The 17,359-nt window shown below is 47.2% G+C and overlaps 1 protein-coding gene across 4 annotated transcripts in view; it reads left to right on the forward strand.

Moving 5' to 3' along the window:
• The window catches only part of LOC115557711 (tensin-2), a 38,612-nt gene that overhangs the window by 17,459 nt on the left and 3,794 nt on the right, over nt 1-17,359 (forward strand). For all 4 annotated transcript variants that reach the window (XM_030375768.1, XM_030375769.1, XM_030375771.1 and 1 more), the window contains exons 2-22: nt 765-797; nt 917-966; nt 1,514-1,697; nt 3,926-3,976; nt 5,037-5,159; nt 5,416-5,480; nt 5,926-6,009; nt 6,662-6,774; nt 7,257-7,317; nt 7,795-7,870; nt 10,080-10,209; nt 11,135-11,200; nt 11,545-11,661; nt 12,338-13,702; nt 13,821-13,953; nt 14,359-15,332; nt 15,500-15,631; nt 15,950-16,042; nt 16,189-16,266; nt 16,522-16,599; nt 16,809-16,977. In XM_030375768.1, the coding sequence (XP_030231628.1) occupies nt 765-797; nt 917-966; nt 1,514-1,697; nt 3,926-3,976; nt 5,037-5,159; nt 5,416-5,480; nt 5,926-6,009; nt 6,662-6,774; nt 7,257-7,317; nt 7,795-7,870; nt 10,080-10,209; nt 11,135-11,200; nt 11,545-11,661; nt 12,338-13,702; nt 13,821-13,953; nt 14,359-15,332; nt 15,500-15,631; nt 15,950-16,042; nt 16,189-16,266; nt 16,522-16,599; nt 16,809-16,977 (4,175 nt within the window). The remainder of the gene's footprint in view (nt 1-764; nt 798-916; nt 967-1,513; nt 1,698-3,925; nt 3,977-5,036; nt 5,160-5,415; nt 5,481-5,925; nt 6,010-6,661; nt 6,775-7,256; nt 7,318-7,794; nt 7,871-10,079; nt 10,210-11,134; nt 11,201-11,544; nt 11,662-12,337; nt 13,703-13,820; nt 13,954-14,358; nt 15,333-15,499; nt 15,632-15,949; nt 16,043-16,188; nt 16,267-16,521; nt 16,600-16,808; nt 16,978-17,359) is intronic.

A 17,359-nucleotide genomic window follows, 5' to 3' on the forward strand; every position in this document is an offset into this window, starting at 1 on the left:
TTTAGAAGACCAACTCAGGGAGACGCTGTGAGCCACATGTTGAGTCTTCAGGAGCAACAATTCCCTCTTTTCTCTTCACAATAAAGTGCAACAACCATTTGGTCTAATTTGAGAACTGCTTTATATCCTAAGGCTGCAAAAGAAAGGGCTTTTATCAGTGGCCATTTGCTCCATCACCACTGTGCTACCTATTTTTGGCCATGGATAGCGACTTAAAATAGATTGATTTAGATTGAGTCAATGGAAATATGTTGTTGTGTGACTGATTGTGTGTGTCTTTGTACTTACCTTTATCCCTCTGTGCGCATTTGCGTTAGTGTGCGTGCGTGTGTGTGTGTGTATCCATGTGTGTGTGCCTCCGCGTGTGCATGTGTGTGGGCGTTCTTACATCCGTGCGTGTCTGTGTGTGTGCGTCATGGCCGGAGTACACACACGCAGTCTGGCATTTGTGCACTTCATGTGGAGCGTTTAAATCTCGGCTGACAGCGACCTCTGCAAACCAGCTGCCCCAGACAACACAAAGAGAGCAAGAGGGAGACAGAGAGAGACTTCCTGCCCTCTCCATCTGCACTCTTCCTTCCCGCACTATCCCTCCATCCCCTCATCCCTCCAGCTGGAGGGGACCCAGCAGCAACCAAACAAACACATGACTTGGCATACAATGTCCCAGTCGCTTAGTGTCTGTGGGGTTAGTGTGTCTACATGTTGGGTTACTGGTGTTCTTATAAACCAAAGCTAAATGTGCTCTCTCTCTCTTTCCCTAGTTGACCGGCAACTGTCACTCTGCGTCTGACCTGGTGAGTTTGTTTTGAAATAAATCTGTTTTTTTTCTATTCGGTTGTACTTTTAGTGTTTATTGTTGCCGTGGTAACGCTCCCTGTCCCTCTGTCCGTCTCCCCTGTGTGCTGTCTTTCAGAAGGGCTCCATTACCTCTACATTTCAAAAGAAGAGGGGCTCCTTACCCAGGTAGTGCCACACTCAACCAAGCATCAGGGACATTATGAAAACAACACACAGAATGTCCATACATGTCAAATGACTGCTGCTAAATGCTACTAAACTAATCTATAACATAACAACAAGAAGGGGTATAGGATAGTGTAGTTGGTAGTGTGTTTGAATCCCAGTAGAAAGCGCCTGGGTTACAACGCCCAATGACAACAGCCTAACAGATAGGCACCCATGAGCCCCGGGCTGTACATGCTCCTTAATAAAATTGATGAAGTGTAAGTTGCTTTGCATAAAGTGTCTGTCTGCCAAATGGGGGCATGCTCATAGATAGGGTGTTTATCTGAGACCCAGCCAGAAGCTTTGGGGTTTAAAGCCCTTATGTCTGCAGCACATCGACATGTAACCAGTAGGCATCCTCGACTGACTACCTGCTACCTGCTCATTGATGATGTATATCTAGCAAAAGATAAAAGATAAAACTGACACTAAAAGTGTCTACTAAATGACAATTAGTAATTAGTAACCGATAATTAGGAGAAGTCACGACGTGTTGATTGTCCAGGAGCAAGAGTGTGGAGCTGGTGATGGAGCAGGTGATGGAGCGCCACTATGACTTCGACCTCACCTACATCACCGAGAGGATCATATCCGTCTTCTTCCTGCCCGACCTGGAGGAGCAGCGTTACCGTGGAAACCTGCAGGAAGTGGCGGCCATGCTGAAATCCAAACACCAGGACAAGTTTCTGGTGAGCAAACAGGAAACACCAACGTGTCCAATGGATTGATGGACTGATGGAACAGTGTGCTCGCCATTTGACAAAAGTGCTGTTAAGTTTTGAGCAATGTCGTTGTATTTAAGGGGGCAGTGGGTTACACATTACGTCTAGGAGTGATGCAAATGCAAAATCAAATACACAAGTGGCGAGATAACACAGCACAGATATTAAAATAAGGAAAAGTCAACACCAGATGGGTTTTCCATGACAGCAGTGAATTTATTTTAGGGGTAATGTGTCATACATGAGCTTCAACATATTCATCAAAAGTAATTTTCGGCACTATTATTAAATGAAGACCGTCATTTAGATATGTTTTATCTGAGACTGAGCGTCTCTGCCCACCAGTGTGTGAATGTTCCAGTCTGCCCCGCACTCAAGTGCCTTTACTCAGACACCTCGATGTCAAGACGGAGAGATACCGGGTTGTTTATTCAGGGAGTTAATTTACACTTTAAAAGTAGGATATGTTATTTCTGCCGCTAGGGGTTCACTCAATCACGACAAAAGACATTACTTGATGACGTTGTTAGGTAATGTGGGAGTGGGATCATGGTAGTGGTTGTCTTCGACAGCAATGCGGTGAATCTATCTGACGTGACCCAGGCAGTAATTATGTTCACAGACGAGTTCATTTATTAGTGTTCTTATTCACAATAGATATTCAGGCTCTGAATTAGGGCGATGAGACTGGGAACTAAAGACTCGATCAGTACAGTGTGTTTTTGTATACCTGGCAAGGATGGTCAATGTGTTTACACGATCGACAAATTACCAAGTATCATTCACTGAACAATAGCCTAACTAAAATGCAATTAAACCGCAGACGCTTTACTTTCAAAGTCCCTGATGGCTCTGCCACAGTAGAACGCAGGTAATGAACTGCGTGGACAGTGGAGCTCTAGTGTGGGTGCAATGTACCCAGACCAGGGCCGACGGACTGCGGGGACAAAGGGGACAGTTGTGGGGGGGCCCAAGGCAGAGGGGGGGCCCATGAAAAAAAAAAATAATAATAATAATAATTACTTATCGGCCACGTCTCCCCCCCCCCCCGTCAACAACTTAGCGCAGGAGGGCCCATTAGTACCTATAGTATAGGGGCCCAGGATTAGGTGCTACGGCCCTGACCCAGACTATGTGGTACAGATAAACAGTATTCACAAATGTGTACATTTGTGGATACTTTTTCTCACCCGATAAAAGCAAACACAAAACGAGGACACCAGTATGATACTGACTCAGATTTAGACCCCTAAATCTTTTAAGATTCAGGGTTCATGTTTTGTTGCAGCGTGTGCACTGAGAGAAGGGGCTTTATACAGTCGGTCTGCGGACAGTCTGTTGGCGATTGAGAGAGCGAGAGAGCAAATTAATGTTTTCCCTTGCAGCTCTACAATGAAAGAAGATTTTAATTTAATTAAAAGTAAATGGTCAATGCATGGGAGACCCAGTTGATCGCGAATGGCGTCGTTCTCTCATACAGATAAAACAATTATAAATACCCCAAGTAAAGTATATTGGTTGGAACCACTGCATTAGCTTGGTGGCTGGCATTAGCCACTTGTCAAAGTAGCACATCGAAAGCTAAATGAATGAAATATCATATCATTAAATTAGTTATTACTGGATTACTGTTTTCACATGTTTAACGGAAATTTAAGGGGTAAAGAGAGCATATGAGCAAATGACTAACATAGGTCTATTTTTTTTTCATTACGAAATACTACAAATATGGCACTTAATATACCCTCTACAAGCTAAATAAAAGGGTGTCTGTGGTCCCCTTAACATTGCTCTACTTATAGTAGCATTCCCCCTTAAATCTCAAATGCATTTAGAAATGCAGTTAAACAGCATGTAATATAAATAAAAGTGCACAAATAGAGTTATCCCGCATCTTTTCTTCGAATTCCTGTTCATGGACGGGTATGCACTCACCGAGCAGGGGGCAGCTTCCTACCGCTCAGCAAATATGGGAATTCAAACACAACTAAATTATGCATAGGATGTGTTTAAGCCATGTTTTATTCATACTTTTTATTTTCACATCGGCGTCTTTCACTGTGGTTTGAATTCCATTTTCTAACAGTCCGTGAGGCCGTTATCAGGTACTAGTATCAAGACACTGTGTTGGTGTATCTGTATTATGACCGTATAACATTCACACTTACTAATGATGGTGTCTGTATTTATTTCAGCTCCTGAATTTGTCAGAGAAGAGACACGACATCGCCAGCCTTAACCCAAAGGTACACAAATGGTGGTTCACACATAGCATGTGGGTGAAAATACAACAAATTGAACAAAAATGTAATATCATGATAAACACCTAACAGCTAAAGCAAGCAACAGTATTGAATTTGGATAATTCATCCACTCATCCATTGGAAACACACAGACTGCGTTATAGCGATCTGACTGCCTTATCATCTTACAGGTTCATGCTTTGATTCGAGTATGGGCCTTATCCCCCTGGTGGCCATCTTGGTTCTACAGGCTAGCTGGGTAGCGGAGCTGAACGCTTCGTTTCACGTGGCCTCACTAACGCCTCGTTTCCACATACATATGTTTTTCGTATCCGTGCTTCCGTAAATTTACGGAAGGAGTCGCTAGTGTTTTACGTACGGACATGAATTTATTTACGGACAAAAGATGGGGGAGCGTATGATAATGGCCGTTTTTAGGAGACCGGTACTTTGGAACATGAGGATCGACATATACAAAGATAAAAACAAAACCAACCAGGCTTGGAAAGAGATCGGCGAGGAATTTGGCCTGCCAGGTACTTACATGTTTTGTGAAAAACATAAAAACTTTCATACGGTATCTCCGTAAAACGACGGCAAAAGTAAAACATTTTGAACGTATATTACGGACATACCGGACAGAAATTTTACGGAGGGGAGGAGCCTCGGAGGAAAAACGGACATTACGGAGAATCACATGGGAATGAATGGACTTTCGGTCGGAGACGGTTGGATCGCATACGAGAATGTACCCATGTGGAAACGAGGCATAAGGGGTCGTCACAAAGAGCAGCTTCGCAACAAACGAGTATTCTTCAAATACGCCATGGCAGAGCTGCTTTTTGCAAACTTCAATTATGCAAGGCGCTTATGATTGCCTTAACTTTGCTTAACCAAGGTTTTACACATGAAAAAAACAAAAATAAAAACTCAATTGAAGAAAAAATGTAAAAGTAGGCTTCATCTTTCTAAAAGTGATGTTGTGTGTGAGAAGAGGTCAACTAAGAGGTCAACTCAGGAAGCCCCTAAAGCCTCCCATTGCTCTGTCTCGGTCCCGTGGCAGGTACAGGACTACGGCTGGCCCGACCACCACGCCCCGCCACTGGACAGGATCTGCGCTGTGTGCAAGGCCATGGACACCTGGTTGATCTCTGACCCCCAGAACGTGGTGGTCCTGCACTGCAAGGTCAGTGTTGAGTGTAGCAGGGTCCGGCGTACTGGAACTGTGGGAAATAGAAAGTGATCGGAAGACTTCCATCGTAGAGTTGACTTTAATTGTTCAATCACATGATCTATTGATATCCAGTTATTCAGTCATCCGTCCATTAGTTATAACTGTTTATGCATTGTATTGTGTGTCGTATTTATAGATCTCTTACATCTCAATCATCTGTGTTGGAAGTGGTCAGCATCACAATGGTCTTTGTGGTTTTGTTTAACAGGGTAACAAAGGAAAGACTGGCGTCATTGTGGCCGCCTACATGCACTATAGCAAGATAACTGCAGGGTAAAGTGCCCTCTATCCCTCTCTACACTCGTTATACCAGGAACATAATGGAATTCTCCTGGCCCCCGATTATTTAATAATGAATAGCTTGTGGGCTGTCGTAACCCATTCAATTTCTTTAGTGCATTTTTGTGCCGATCTCAGGATTTTATTTGCAGAGTTGCTAAATGTCAGCAAAAAATGAAGGAAAAGAAAATGTTAAAATGAATGTCATTTAAAAACACTTACCATTCCAGCCTTAGGTCTGTTTTTTTCAAAACGGTGTGTAAGCATTTCAAAGTATGACGTTAAGCAAATAAAACAATGCATATGACACAAGGAGCACTATTGTTCAACGGTTCACACACCTCAGCCAATGAAAGAAGGGGAACTGTGTGGTCTGCAAAGGTCAGCGCCGACGGAGCTTCAGTATGTGGGGTCTTAACGCAGTGATAACTGTTCACAGGGCTGACCAGGCACTCACAACCCTGGCCATGAGGAAGTTCTGTGAAGATAAAGTTTCCTCCTCTCTACAGCCCTCTCAGAACAGGTGCAACCCACTTATATACCCCACTATGCGTCTCTCTCCTCACTCTCACTCTGCACTCGGAAAGAAAATCAATGTGATCCCTTCAGTCGAGTCACATACATTTCGTTTTCATGTTTAAGGTGCTTTATGTACGATTTGAGGGCTATTATTTGAGTCTTATTTGTAAGAATTGGTTTAGCAATCTGTCCACTATTAATTAATGAAATACGCAGTGGGAATATATCTGGTTTGAGTTGACTGTGCCTACCTGTTTGAGATGATTTAGATTTAAGACCGTTCCCAAATCATTTCAAACCAACAAGAGATTTTTATTTTTCATGATTGGTTTCGTGGAATCTACCTTGCCTGTCAATCACAGGTGTGTGAAGTGCAACAATTCTCGATGGCAGAGAAACGGAGGGAGGAGGGGTGGAGAGAGGGAGGGACGTTTTTCTGCTCTTTACAACTCTCAACTCCTTTGATGTTAAAGGTGTTGTTTGGTGCAACTTTGTAGTTCAAAGTTCATTGCTCAAATGTAGAATAACAATAGTAATTATATTCATACAATGCTTTTCTAGAGGCCGATATAGACAGTTTTCAGAGATCTACAACACAAAATAAAAATCGATAAGAATTCCCCTGACATCCTTCCCGTCCGTCCCCTCCTGTTCAGGTACATCTTCTACTTTGGGGGTCTGTTGTCCGGCTCCATCAAGATGAACAGCAGTCCTCTGTTCCTACAGCAGATCCTCATTCCATCGCTGCCAAACTTCCAGGCAGAGGGAGGTCAGTCTCACACAGCTCCTACCAGTCAGTATAGTGCCCTCCACGGCAGCTTGTGATACGGTTATGATACGGTTATGATACGGTCACGATGCATCAAATATATTGAGTCCAACCAAACGTTTCTGTCTATGTACTTGGGCGTGGATAGCACTGTTATCTATCAGCAACTGTCCAGCATTTACGAGTTTGAATGCTCTTTTAATATTTCAGTTCCACCAACTAGCCAACAGACATGATTGTTGTTTTTTCAAACAGTACATATCTAATACTTTCCTATTTCTCCGTCTTAAATGTTTTTGATTTGATTTGTTGCCAACATTATGTTTGCTCCTCCTAAACATGTAGATGGCTGAGGGTTAGGGGCCATTGTATACTGTGGGTCTGTGAGGCTCTTAAGTTGGTTGAAGGAATACACAAGTAACATTGACTGGCTTCTAATATGTGTCCTTCCACTTTCTGATTCTCTTTCTGTCTCTTTGTAGGTTACTATCCCTTCCTGAAGATATATCAGTCTCTCCAGCTGGTTTACACCTCCGGCGTCTAGTAAGTCACCTTGTTCTACTAGTTGAGTTGTTTGGCTCTCTTCTACCCCTCTGGGCGTTTGTCTCAGGCGTGTTTATAGCTTACTCTGTCAGTGTTTGGATTAGGGCTAACCATTACTCTAATACAAGCTTGTGTTTACCTGTAGTTTTCAAAATAGAAGAGTGCCCTGACTGGTTTAATGTCCTTCAAGTGGTCTCTCCTGTCTAACATTTTGTTTGTGTGTGTGTGTGTATGTGTGTGTGTGTGTGTGTGTGTGTGTGTGTGTGTGTGTGTGTGTGTGTGTGTGTGTGTGTGTGTGTGTGTGTGTGTGTGTGTTTGTGTATGCTTGAGTGTGTGTTAGTGTCAGTGTGTACCTGTGTGTGTGTGCTTGTGTGTGTGTGTGTGTGTATGTGTGTGTGGTGTGCGTGTGTGTGTGTCTACGCGTGTATGTTTGTGTGTGTGTGTTTAACTTTGTGTGTGTGTGTGTGTGTTTTTCAGTGACCCCCACAACTCCAGAGCCAGGAAGCTGTGTGTGACCATGGAACCAGCTTTGTTGTTGAAAGGGGACATCATGGTGAGAGACAGACCCTTCTGTAGCACACGACGCACATCATGACACACTGCTTGTTCACTACACACACCGTTATGCAGCCGTCCATCAGGTGGCCAGTACAACGCTTCACGGTCAAGTGAATGTGCGTCACACGGAGGCTAAAGACTGGCTGGAACATTACGTTTAATTGAAGCATAGGATATTGTCAAATTTTATTAGTACCTATTTTTATTATTTACCTAGACTTCCCTTTGCTGCTATTGTTGATGTTAGGGAGGGGCCAGAATATTCGATTATTCGATTATTCGCTCTCGAGGGTCAAAGCCGATTTCTAACATTTGGACCGTTAACATTTTTTTCCATTCAAATAAACAAGAATTAACTGAAGGAACTAATGTTGGACCTCGAAGGGCATTATCCCACTTTTACCATGGTCACTTGCCAAAGAAAATAAATTCAAACAATTCATTTATATTTTCATGCGTTGAGGGTTTGACTAATATCTGGAACAATCATAATCCTCCCGTAAGGTTCTTATGCAACAGAAACGCTGTTCACTCCTCCACTAAATAGGAAGGACCTTAGAGACGACTTCGCAACGGGAGGTATTCTAGTCATTCTAGCCGGTCAGCTATGAGCCAGAGAGCTAACGTTATGCATTGTACATATTTATAATTTAAAATTCGTCCCAGCCTTTATACCAAAGATACTATAGGGTCTATAGCATATAACCGCGTTTTCTGATTACAGTTGAATGCATTTTTCACAATTTACCAGCTCTCGTTTTGAACGCTGAACAGACAATTTGACAAACTACTTGAGCAGGTAGTTTTTTTTTTGCGTTTAAGATATTAAGGGATTTCTTGCCGATGATCCATGGCTGCCTTTGTGAATGTCGGCACCAGTGTTGCCACACACCACAGTTACCTTGAAAAAGTAATCAGATTACTGATTACTAGTTGCTCCTTAAAATAGTAACTTAGTTACTTCACTGATTACTTGATTTTAAAAGTAACTAAGTTAAATTACAAGTTACTTTATTAGTTACAATTAGCAGCGACAACACCCCCTGCTGCCTCAAAATAAAAAAAAATACAACCGGTTTTGCCAATATTAACTTTTTGTCCCCCCCCCGTCAACAATTGCTTCCCCCCCCGTCAACAATTGTTCTCCCCCACCGGTCAACAACTGTACTTCTACCCCGGTCAACAATTCTGTGCAGGGGCTGGTAGGGGGAATTCGTTCCATCAGTACCTCTTGTATACAGGGCCCAGAATTTGGTGCTACGGCCCTGGGTGCACACACTGACACACGGCTTTCAACCAACTTTTACAAAATATAACCCCGCACTTTACGGGGCGTTCACTGGACACAGCTCCACACACACACACACACGCACGCACGCACGCACGCACGCACGCACACACACACACACACACACACACACACACACATACATACATACATACATACATACACACGCACGCAGCACCGCGCGACTAATTCCGCCTCTAATAACAACTGGTGCCGCGGATTCTGGAGAGTCAAGGTCGACACTCGCCTCAGATTGATTGAAGTCTCTGGAGACTTACGCTTCACAGGCACACGCACTCTCACACAAACAGACGGACACACAAACACACACACACACACACACACACACACACACACACACACACACACCACTCTATCGCTCTCAACGCCAATCGGTGATCCAGTAAAAAAAAAATATATAGCATAGCAACGCACAGTGAATTTGAGTAGTAGGCCTAACTTTAATCTGATTACTGATTTGGAAATAGTAACGCGTTAGATTACTTGTTGCTGAAAAAAGTGGTCCGAGGCCAGTAACGCATCACATCGAATAATCGATTATTCGTTCATACCACCCGCTGATTATTCGACCATGAAAGATTTGAGTTATTCACCTCCCTAGTTGATTTATAATCAATTATATTGTAGGCTAATTTCTTTGTGTGTTTACTATGGCCCTTGCCATGAGAATGAATACAGAATAACCACGTTAAACAACACATTGTGACTACTATACACCAGCAACATCACATCAATTCGGCCTCCTGATCCCAAAACATGATGTAAAACACAGACGTCTATATTTGAAATCCATGCAAAGGAAGCCGTTGTGTATCTGTACCTCTGACCAATGTCTTAATCTTCCAACCTCCATTCATCCCTCCATGCCTGCCGCCCGCCTGCCCTGTCGTCCCAGGTCAAGTGTTACCACCGACGGACTCGCGGCGCCCAGAGAGAGGTCGTCTTCAGGGTTCAGTTCCACACCTGCACGGTCCACGGAGCCCAGCTGTGGTTCGGCAAGACTGAGCTGGACTCCGCCAGCTCAGGTATACTCCCTGGTGGGCTCGGGGGGCCAGAGCGATGGGGCCAGGAGACGCCCAACAGGCGGTCTACACAGGCTGTCCCAGATATTCCTGACTCATGGACGAAAAACTTCGGAATTTAGAAGTCTCTTTATCTAGTGTGTTTTAACCTTGAATTCAAATTCATGTGTGAATTTACACTGTGAACACCCATGCAAGTGTGTAAACAGTCATGATCATATTCCAATGTTAACATCACAATGTAGACTATTGAAGTAAATGAATAGGATCCTATGGGCAAACACAACTTGTTCCCCAGCAAAGGATGAAAGGCCACAACTCTGTGTACTACTCTCCCGAATATAAGATTCTCGTTTCTAGTGCACTTGATGTAACACACACACACACACACACGCACAAACACGCACACACACACACACACACACACACACACACACACACACACACACACACACACACACACACACACACACACACACACACACACACACACACACTTGAATCAGATAAGGAATGACAGTGTCTGGTGAATTGAAACAGAAACAGCTGTGCTCAGTAGGCCAAGCTCTCGTGACAATTGGACTGTGTCCTAAGTGCTGCGTGACAATGCATGGGCGTAATGCAGCGACGCTGAAACCCTACGAAAGAAATGATAGAAAATTGAACTGCGTCCGCTGCGCTACACTGCACAAATGAATATGCGTAGACACACACATACACGCACACGCGGCACACACACACACACACACGCACACACATTCACACACACAACTAGTACTTATAACTAAATTAAGTACACGTGTATTACTTTTGCTGAATATATATATTTCTTTATTGTTTTTGTTGTATAGATTGAAATGATTACTTACTACAGAAATGGGTATTCACAGTATTTATGATGTGGTTTATTCTGCGTGCCTCTCTGCAGATGACAGATTCCCTCCCGATAACTCGGTGGAGTTCATCTTCTCCAGCAGTCCAGATAAAATAAAAGGTGACTACCTCTCGTTCTTGAACTCATTTCACAGTATTTCCTCTGCATGCGTCAGAAGCCCCACAGCCCAAGGGCATAATTAGGCAAAAAACTAAACCATAATGTTTGCATTCGTTTGTCTGAACTGAAAAAAGTTATTAGTTTAACAGTTGATGTTCGGGAAAACAATACAATACAACAATACAATACAACAGCTTTTAATCCTCAGTCACAAATGATTGTACAATTCCTCTATTCAAATTTGAGTGAGTGAATTCTGTGAAACGATTGCTTCAGGGAGTGTGTTTTATTGATTCATTAAACAGTGTGCTTCACATCAAAATAACTGCAATGTGTTTGGCTAGGGCGCGAATATCAGAAGAATGAGCCCTCCATCACAGTAGACTACAACACGTCTGACCCGGTGGTGAGATGGGACTCCTATGAGAACTTCAACCTACACCACCAAGACAGCCTGGAGAGTAAGACAACGTATATACACACACAAACATACACAAAGAGAGAGAAATATAGAGATAGAGAGACATAGAGGGACATAGGGACGATAGGAAAGAGAGAGCCGTATAGAGACATAGTGAGAGAGGTATAGAGAGATATAGGCCCAATCCCATTTCTACCCCTTACCCCTCCCCCTTGTTTTGAAGGGGTAAGGGGAAGGGGTAACCCTTCCATAGAGTCAAACAGAGCGATAGTGAGAGAGATATATATAGATAGTGAGAGAGATCTAAAGAGATAGTGGGGGAGAAATAGAGAGATAGTGAGAGGGATCCCCACCATGCCCCTGCATTAAAGAAAAGGTCACTCTAATGCATGCAAAGATTTATTTACAACTAACGATGCAAAGTTCATTGAAATTCCCAATTACTTTAATAAAAAGTTGAACTCACCCAGCAATGGGAATGTTTTTTCTCGTAAAGACATAAAACGCTTGAAGAAAAAACCTAAATGGGATTTTATATCTCTCAAAGACTGGCTAGTGTGTCACCCAATGTGACTTCAAGAAACACACACAAACACTTGACCACAAATACATGGACACACAGACAGACAGGTTATGGGAGCTAATGAGAATTATATTCAATTATGTGTGATGTATGCTGCACATGTATCTGACTGGAATATCCTCCCCCATGCCAGAGATCCCTCACACACGGGGCCCTTTGGACGGCAGTCTGTACGCCCAGGTGAGGAAGCGGCGGGGCCCGGGGTCGACCGGGGCCGTACGCCTGTCTCTGAGCCCCACGGTGGGGCCCCCGACGCAGGCCGCCGCTCCGCAGCCTCCCGCCTCCTTCAGCTCCGACCCGGGCCGCCACTCGGCCTCTCCCTCCGCTGACTGGCCGGAGGAGCCGTCCCCCAGCCCCCCGACGGACCCGCACGGGGACGGGGGGGAGAGGAGGGCCGCGGAGGGGGAGGACAGAGCCGGGAGGGGCAAAGAGCGGGACAGGGAGACGGCCATCCTGGACGACGCCGAGCCCTCGGGGGGGCTGGAGGGCTTCAGGCGGGGGGGGCGTCCGTGCTGCAGTCCCGGGGCGGGGAGGCCGGGGGAGGGGGGCTGGGAGAGGGCCAGAGAGCCGTGCCTCGCCAGCAACGGGCACCATCCCGCTCACCGCGCCGCTGCCGCCGCCCCCAAGAACAACCCCAAGAGCCGCACGCTGCCCGCCCTCCCGTCCAAACCCCTCTCCCCCAACCCGCGCCACGCCCCGCACCTGGAGCTGTACCACCGCCACAGCGGGCACCCGCTGCCGGAGCTGCCCTGGGAGTGTCCGCCCGCCCCCATGCTCTGCGTCCACCGGGCGTGCTTCCCCCACTCCACCCCGGAGCTGGCCCACCCCCACCCCCACAGCTACAGCCTGCCCGCCTCCAGCCGGGAGTGCTCCCCGGAGGGGTGTCACCTGGTCCACTGCCCCGGCCACGGGCCGCCCTCCCTGCCCACTAGCCCCTACAGAGAGCTGTTCTTCCAACCGCCGGCGGCGCCCTCTGGCTGCGGCTGCAGGGACTGCGCCGGCCGGAGGGAGCACCAGTCGGCGTCGGTCCGGCTGTTCCATCCGCTGCACTCGGACAAATCGGGGGGCCTGCAGTGGGGCCGGGAGGTGGAGATGCAGCAGGCGAGGGAGGGACCCCCGGTGTGGGCCGACAGCCACTGGGAGGCCAAGAGAGAGGCTGCAGAGTTCTGGCAGCACAAGACAGCCGTGCAGCCGTATCGCGTGTGCCATTCTTCACTAGAGCAGCCTCAGAGCCCGGACCAAGCAGGGTCTGTCCTGGTGCTCCATCAGGGGTACCGTACCCCGCCGCCAGCCCATCTCGCCTGTGCCTGCATCCCTTATCAGTCCTCCCCAGCAGAGAGCCATGAGAGCAGGGGCTATGCTTCGGGGTACCAGTCTGGATCCTCCTCACCGCTGGCTCCCACCAGCCCGATGCCGGGAGCCTCTCCTGGGAGGAGTCAGGCAGCGGAGAGCCCTTCCAGAGCCAGGGGCCCGAGGTCAGAGAATACCCACCACACAGGTGAGCTTGTTGTCCCCGCAACTGGTCCATTGTGATTGGCTGACAAATTGTGTGTGTTTTGATGAAACCAACAAACCTTCTCTAATGTTAAGTGTTTCACTATTTATTGACCCCGAAGATCAAACGGCCCAGGCTGACGCGAAGGACAACAAGTCTGTGAGTCCTTCAAGTGACCCAGACAGTGCTGCTGGAATGGATGTGGACCAGGACTATACGCTCATTTGCAGCCCCCCGACACAAGCTGAAGTCTGGTGAGTGGCCTTACAGACAGACATATAGATCACAGCTCTTTCTAAATATAATTTAAACCTTGTTAAAGCTAGGGTAGGAGCATTTCAGTTCATATTTGTTGACATTCTCTTTACATCCTGACAGAAGTAAATATATTAAATGGTCTGACAATAAATATATATTTTTTGTCTGGTATCTGTGGCCTACCTGTCTACCTACCTACCTGTCTGCCTGCCTGAACTCTGCCCGTGCACTCGCCGTGCATGACGGGATTCTTCCACAAGGCTAGGCAGACCAATGCTAAAGCTAGCGAGCTAGTCAGGGGTGGCTTAGAAAGGAGGGCGGAAGGGAGAATTGAAAGTACATACTCTGGCTGGTTTCTCCAAACTGCCTGCCCTAGCCTTGATGTTTCCCCTTCCTTCCAGGATCACAGAGGAATGTGTTGACAGCGGGACCCCCCAGAACACTCCCCAGGGGGTCCAGAAGCCGAGCCACGGAGCTACGTCCTCGCCCTCTCTGGAGTCCAACGCAAACACCGACAACACTGTGTCCCAACCATCACAAGCAGCCCCAAAGCAACCCCCCTGCTCATCCACTGACCTGTCAGAAAACGCGAGCAAGCATTCACAGAGTCTGGGGTTAACGGCCAAGATCGGGGAAGACAACAAAGAAACAGGAAGTGCAAAGGAATCCGGCCAATCAGACACGTCCTCTCAAACCACTGTAACCATTCAGTCGGTGACCAAGGTCCAAGTGCAGCTCAATGGCTCCGCCCTCCCTGGCGACGCCCAGGGGTCCGACACGGCCAGCAGAGACGCGTCCAGCGGAAGCTCCACGCCGGCGTCTGCACAGTCTCCCCAAGGCTCCCCGGCCAGGGGGTCCTCCCCCCAGGCCGGCCCCCCGAGATCGTCCCCCGGCCGGGACAGCCCGTCCGAGCCGTCCAAACCCCCGTCGCCGGTGCCCGAGGGCTACAGCACCCCCACCTTCCCCCTGGCGTCGTACTACTACCCGCTGCTCAACGTGCCCCACGTGCCCTACACGGGGTACACCGCCGTCACCATCCCCGCCCCCCAGCCCCCGCTGCCCGAGAAGAAGCGCTTCTCCTCCTCCCCGCTGGCGCTCAACGGCCACAGCTCGCTGCTCAGGGCGGAGTCGGCACCTTCCTCCGCCTCCCTCGCCTCCTCCTCCACCTCCTGCTCCAACACCTCGTCGTCGTCGTCGTCATCCGGTGGCCAGCATCACGTCACCTTCTCCCCCTCCGTGGCCGAGCCCCCCGCCCTGGGACGACGAGGGTCCGCTCAGTCCGGCGGTAGAGAGGAAGCAGACACAAAGGTCAACGCAAAGTTTGTCCAAGACAGCTCCAAGTACTGGTACAAACCGGGCATCTCCAGGGATCAAGGTAGGGGGTAGATGCAGGGGCACTTTCAAGGCACGTTCACGGTCATTCTCCCTCTATTGTGTAACAACAGTGATCCATAAGAAATGTTTACGTTGGCCTTCGAATGCCAAACACTGCCTTGAATGACTCAAATGTGCCTTGTTGTTCTTCTTCTGCTTGTCCTGCAGCAATAGCAGTGCTGAAGGACAAGGAGCCCGGGTCCTTCCTCATCAGAGACAGTAACTCCTTCCAGGGGGCGTACGGTCTGGCCCTCAAGGTCACCACTCCTCCCCTGAACGCCAACCTCAACACCAGCAAAGGTCTGTTGTGACAAACAGCCGTAACAGAGCTCAAAGGATAAGGTCTGCCTTTTGGTGTAGCGCTTAAGATTAGATCAAAACAAAGGATACCTTTTTAATCCGAGGCAGGAAATTAAGTTATATTGTGTATATCTAAGTACTACTAAGGGTTTTCTCGCTCTCATGTTTCAGTTGCATCCTGTTAATATTAAACCAAGAAATAGAAAGTTTCAGCTGAATAATGACGACATAGATGTTCTGGAGGCAGCACCACACAAATCCAAACATAACTCCTGAGTCCTTCTGCACCGACGTTGAAGCCTCCTCTCTGTGCGGCAGGAGATCCGCTGGAGCAGCTGGTGAGACACTTCCTGATCGAGACGGGCCCGCGGGGCGTGAAGATCAAGGGCTGTCAGAACGAGTCGTACTTTGGTTCGTAGCACTGGGGGGGTGGAGCCCTGATGTCCTGTGATATGAGATCCGCTGATACGCCTCACGTGCTCAGCCAAGTTACACGATTGACGATGTGGGTTTCTTTTGATTAGCTCATCCTTTTTCCGTATCTCTCGTTCTTCCAGGAAGTTTGTCTGCGCTGGTATACCAGCATTCAATCACTCCCATCTCCCTGCCCTGTGCGCTGCTCGTCCCAGACAAGGGTAAATAATCTGTGGTATCATTGTGTCTATACATAGCGGCAGCACTGGAGATCTGTTCAATCGTTTGCGTATTGCTTACAATTGAATTATTTCATTAGCTGAATTAATCGGTCTAATCCCTCAGCACTTGATATACTGCGTGTACAGTGGGATTGTTGGTATCTCTAATGGTTCCCTGCTGTCCAACATTGTGTGCGTGCACTAGCATATGAAGGTACACCACAGAGATGTGATCCTATAAATGTGATGTTCTAGATCTGGTGGGAGAGCTCCAGGAGATACAGAGTGTCACCAACACGAGCACGGCGGCAAATCTCCTCAAGCAAGGAGCAGGTAGCGTAACAATCCAACCACGCTTTATCAAGACAATCCCAGTGTGTCGTTGTTCAAGGTCATACTCAGATAAAGCATTAGCAAGAGCTGTAGCATTTGCTTGTGATCAGCATAGACTGTCATACTTACAACGTGGACAAATGCAGGACATTTATTGAAACAATTTGTAACACTATGTATGTTGTTTCTCGTCTTCCATCTCTTCCCAGCATGCAATGTGTTGTATCTGAACTCTGTGGAAACCGAATCGCTGACAGGGCCCCAGGCCATCTCCAAGGCAACCAAATGCACCCTGGCCCTGAGTCCACGTCCCACGGCCACTGTGGTCCACTTCAAAGTGTCCATTCAGGGCATCACTCTGACGGACGGAAAGCGAAGGTAAGTCTCACTGAGGTCAGGATGGTCTTCTGGTTGGGGTGTTGAACGCTACTGGGTTCAACACCCCCATTCGGCCAAGTTATTTTACCTTTGCCCAAATTAGTTTACAATAAGCTTGTTGAGTCATGATACGTTTTGATGAATTGGTTCTTGGGAGCAGACATTTCAACTGCATACTTCAAAGGGCTTAGTCTATGTTCTCCAGTTGGCCGTTGCCACGGAGGGAGCTCTGTTTCACATCACCTTATTTACTCAACAGAGACCAACTGATTTCTCCCTCTTTTTTTTTCCTTCTGTATGTACATACACTGAACATATTGTTTTACAACTGTGCAATTGTTTTGAATTCATATTATGACCTATTCTGAAAAGTATTTCTCCT

Source organism: Gadus morhua, chromosome 13 (genome assembly GCF_902167405.1).
Source record: "Gadus morhua chromosome 13, gadMor3.0, whole genome shotgun sequence".
Lineage (NCBI taxonomy): Eukaryota > Metazoa > Chordata > Actinopteri > Gadiformes > Gadidae > Gadus > Gadus morhua.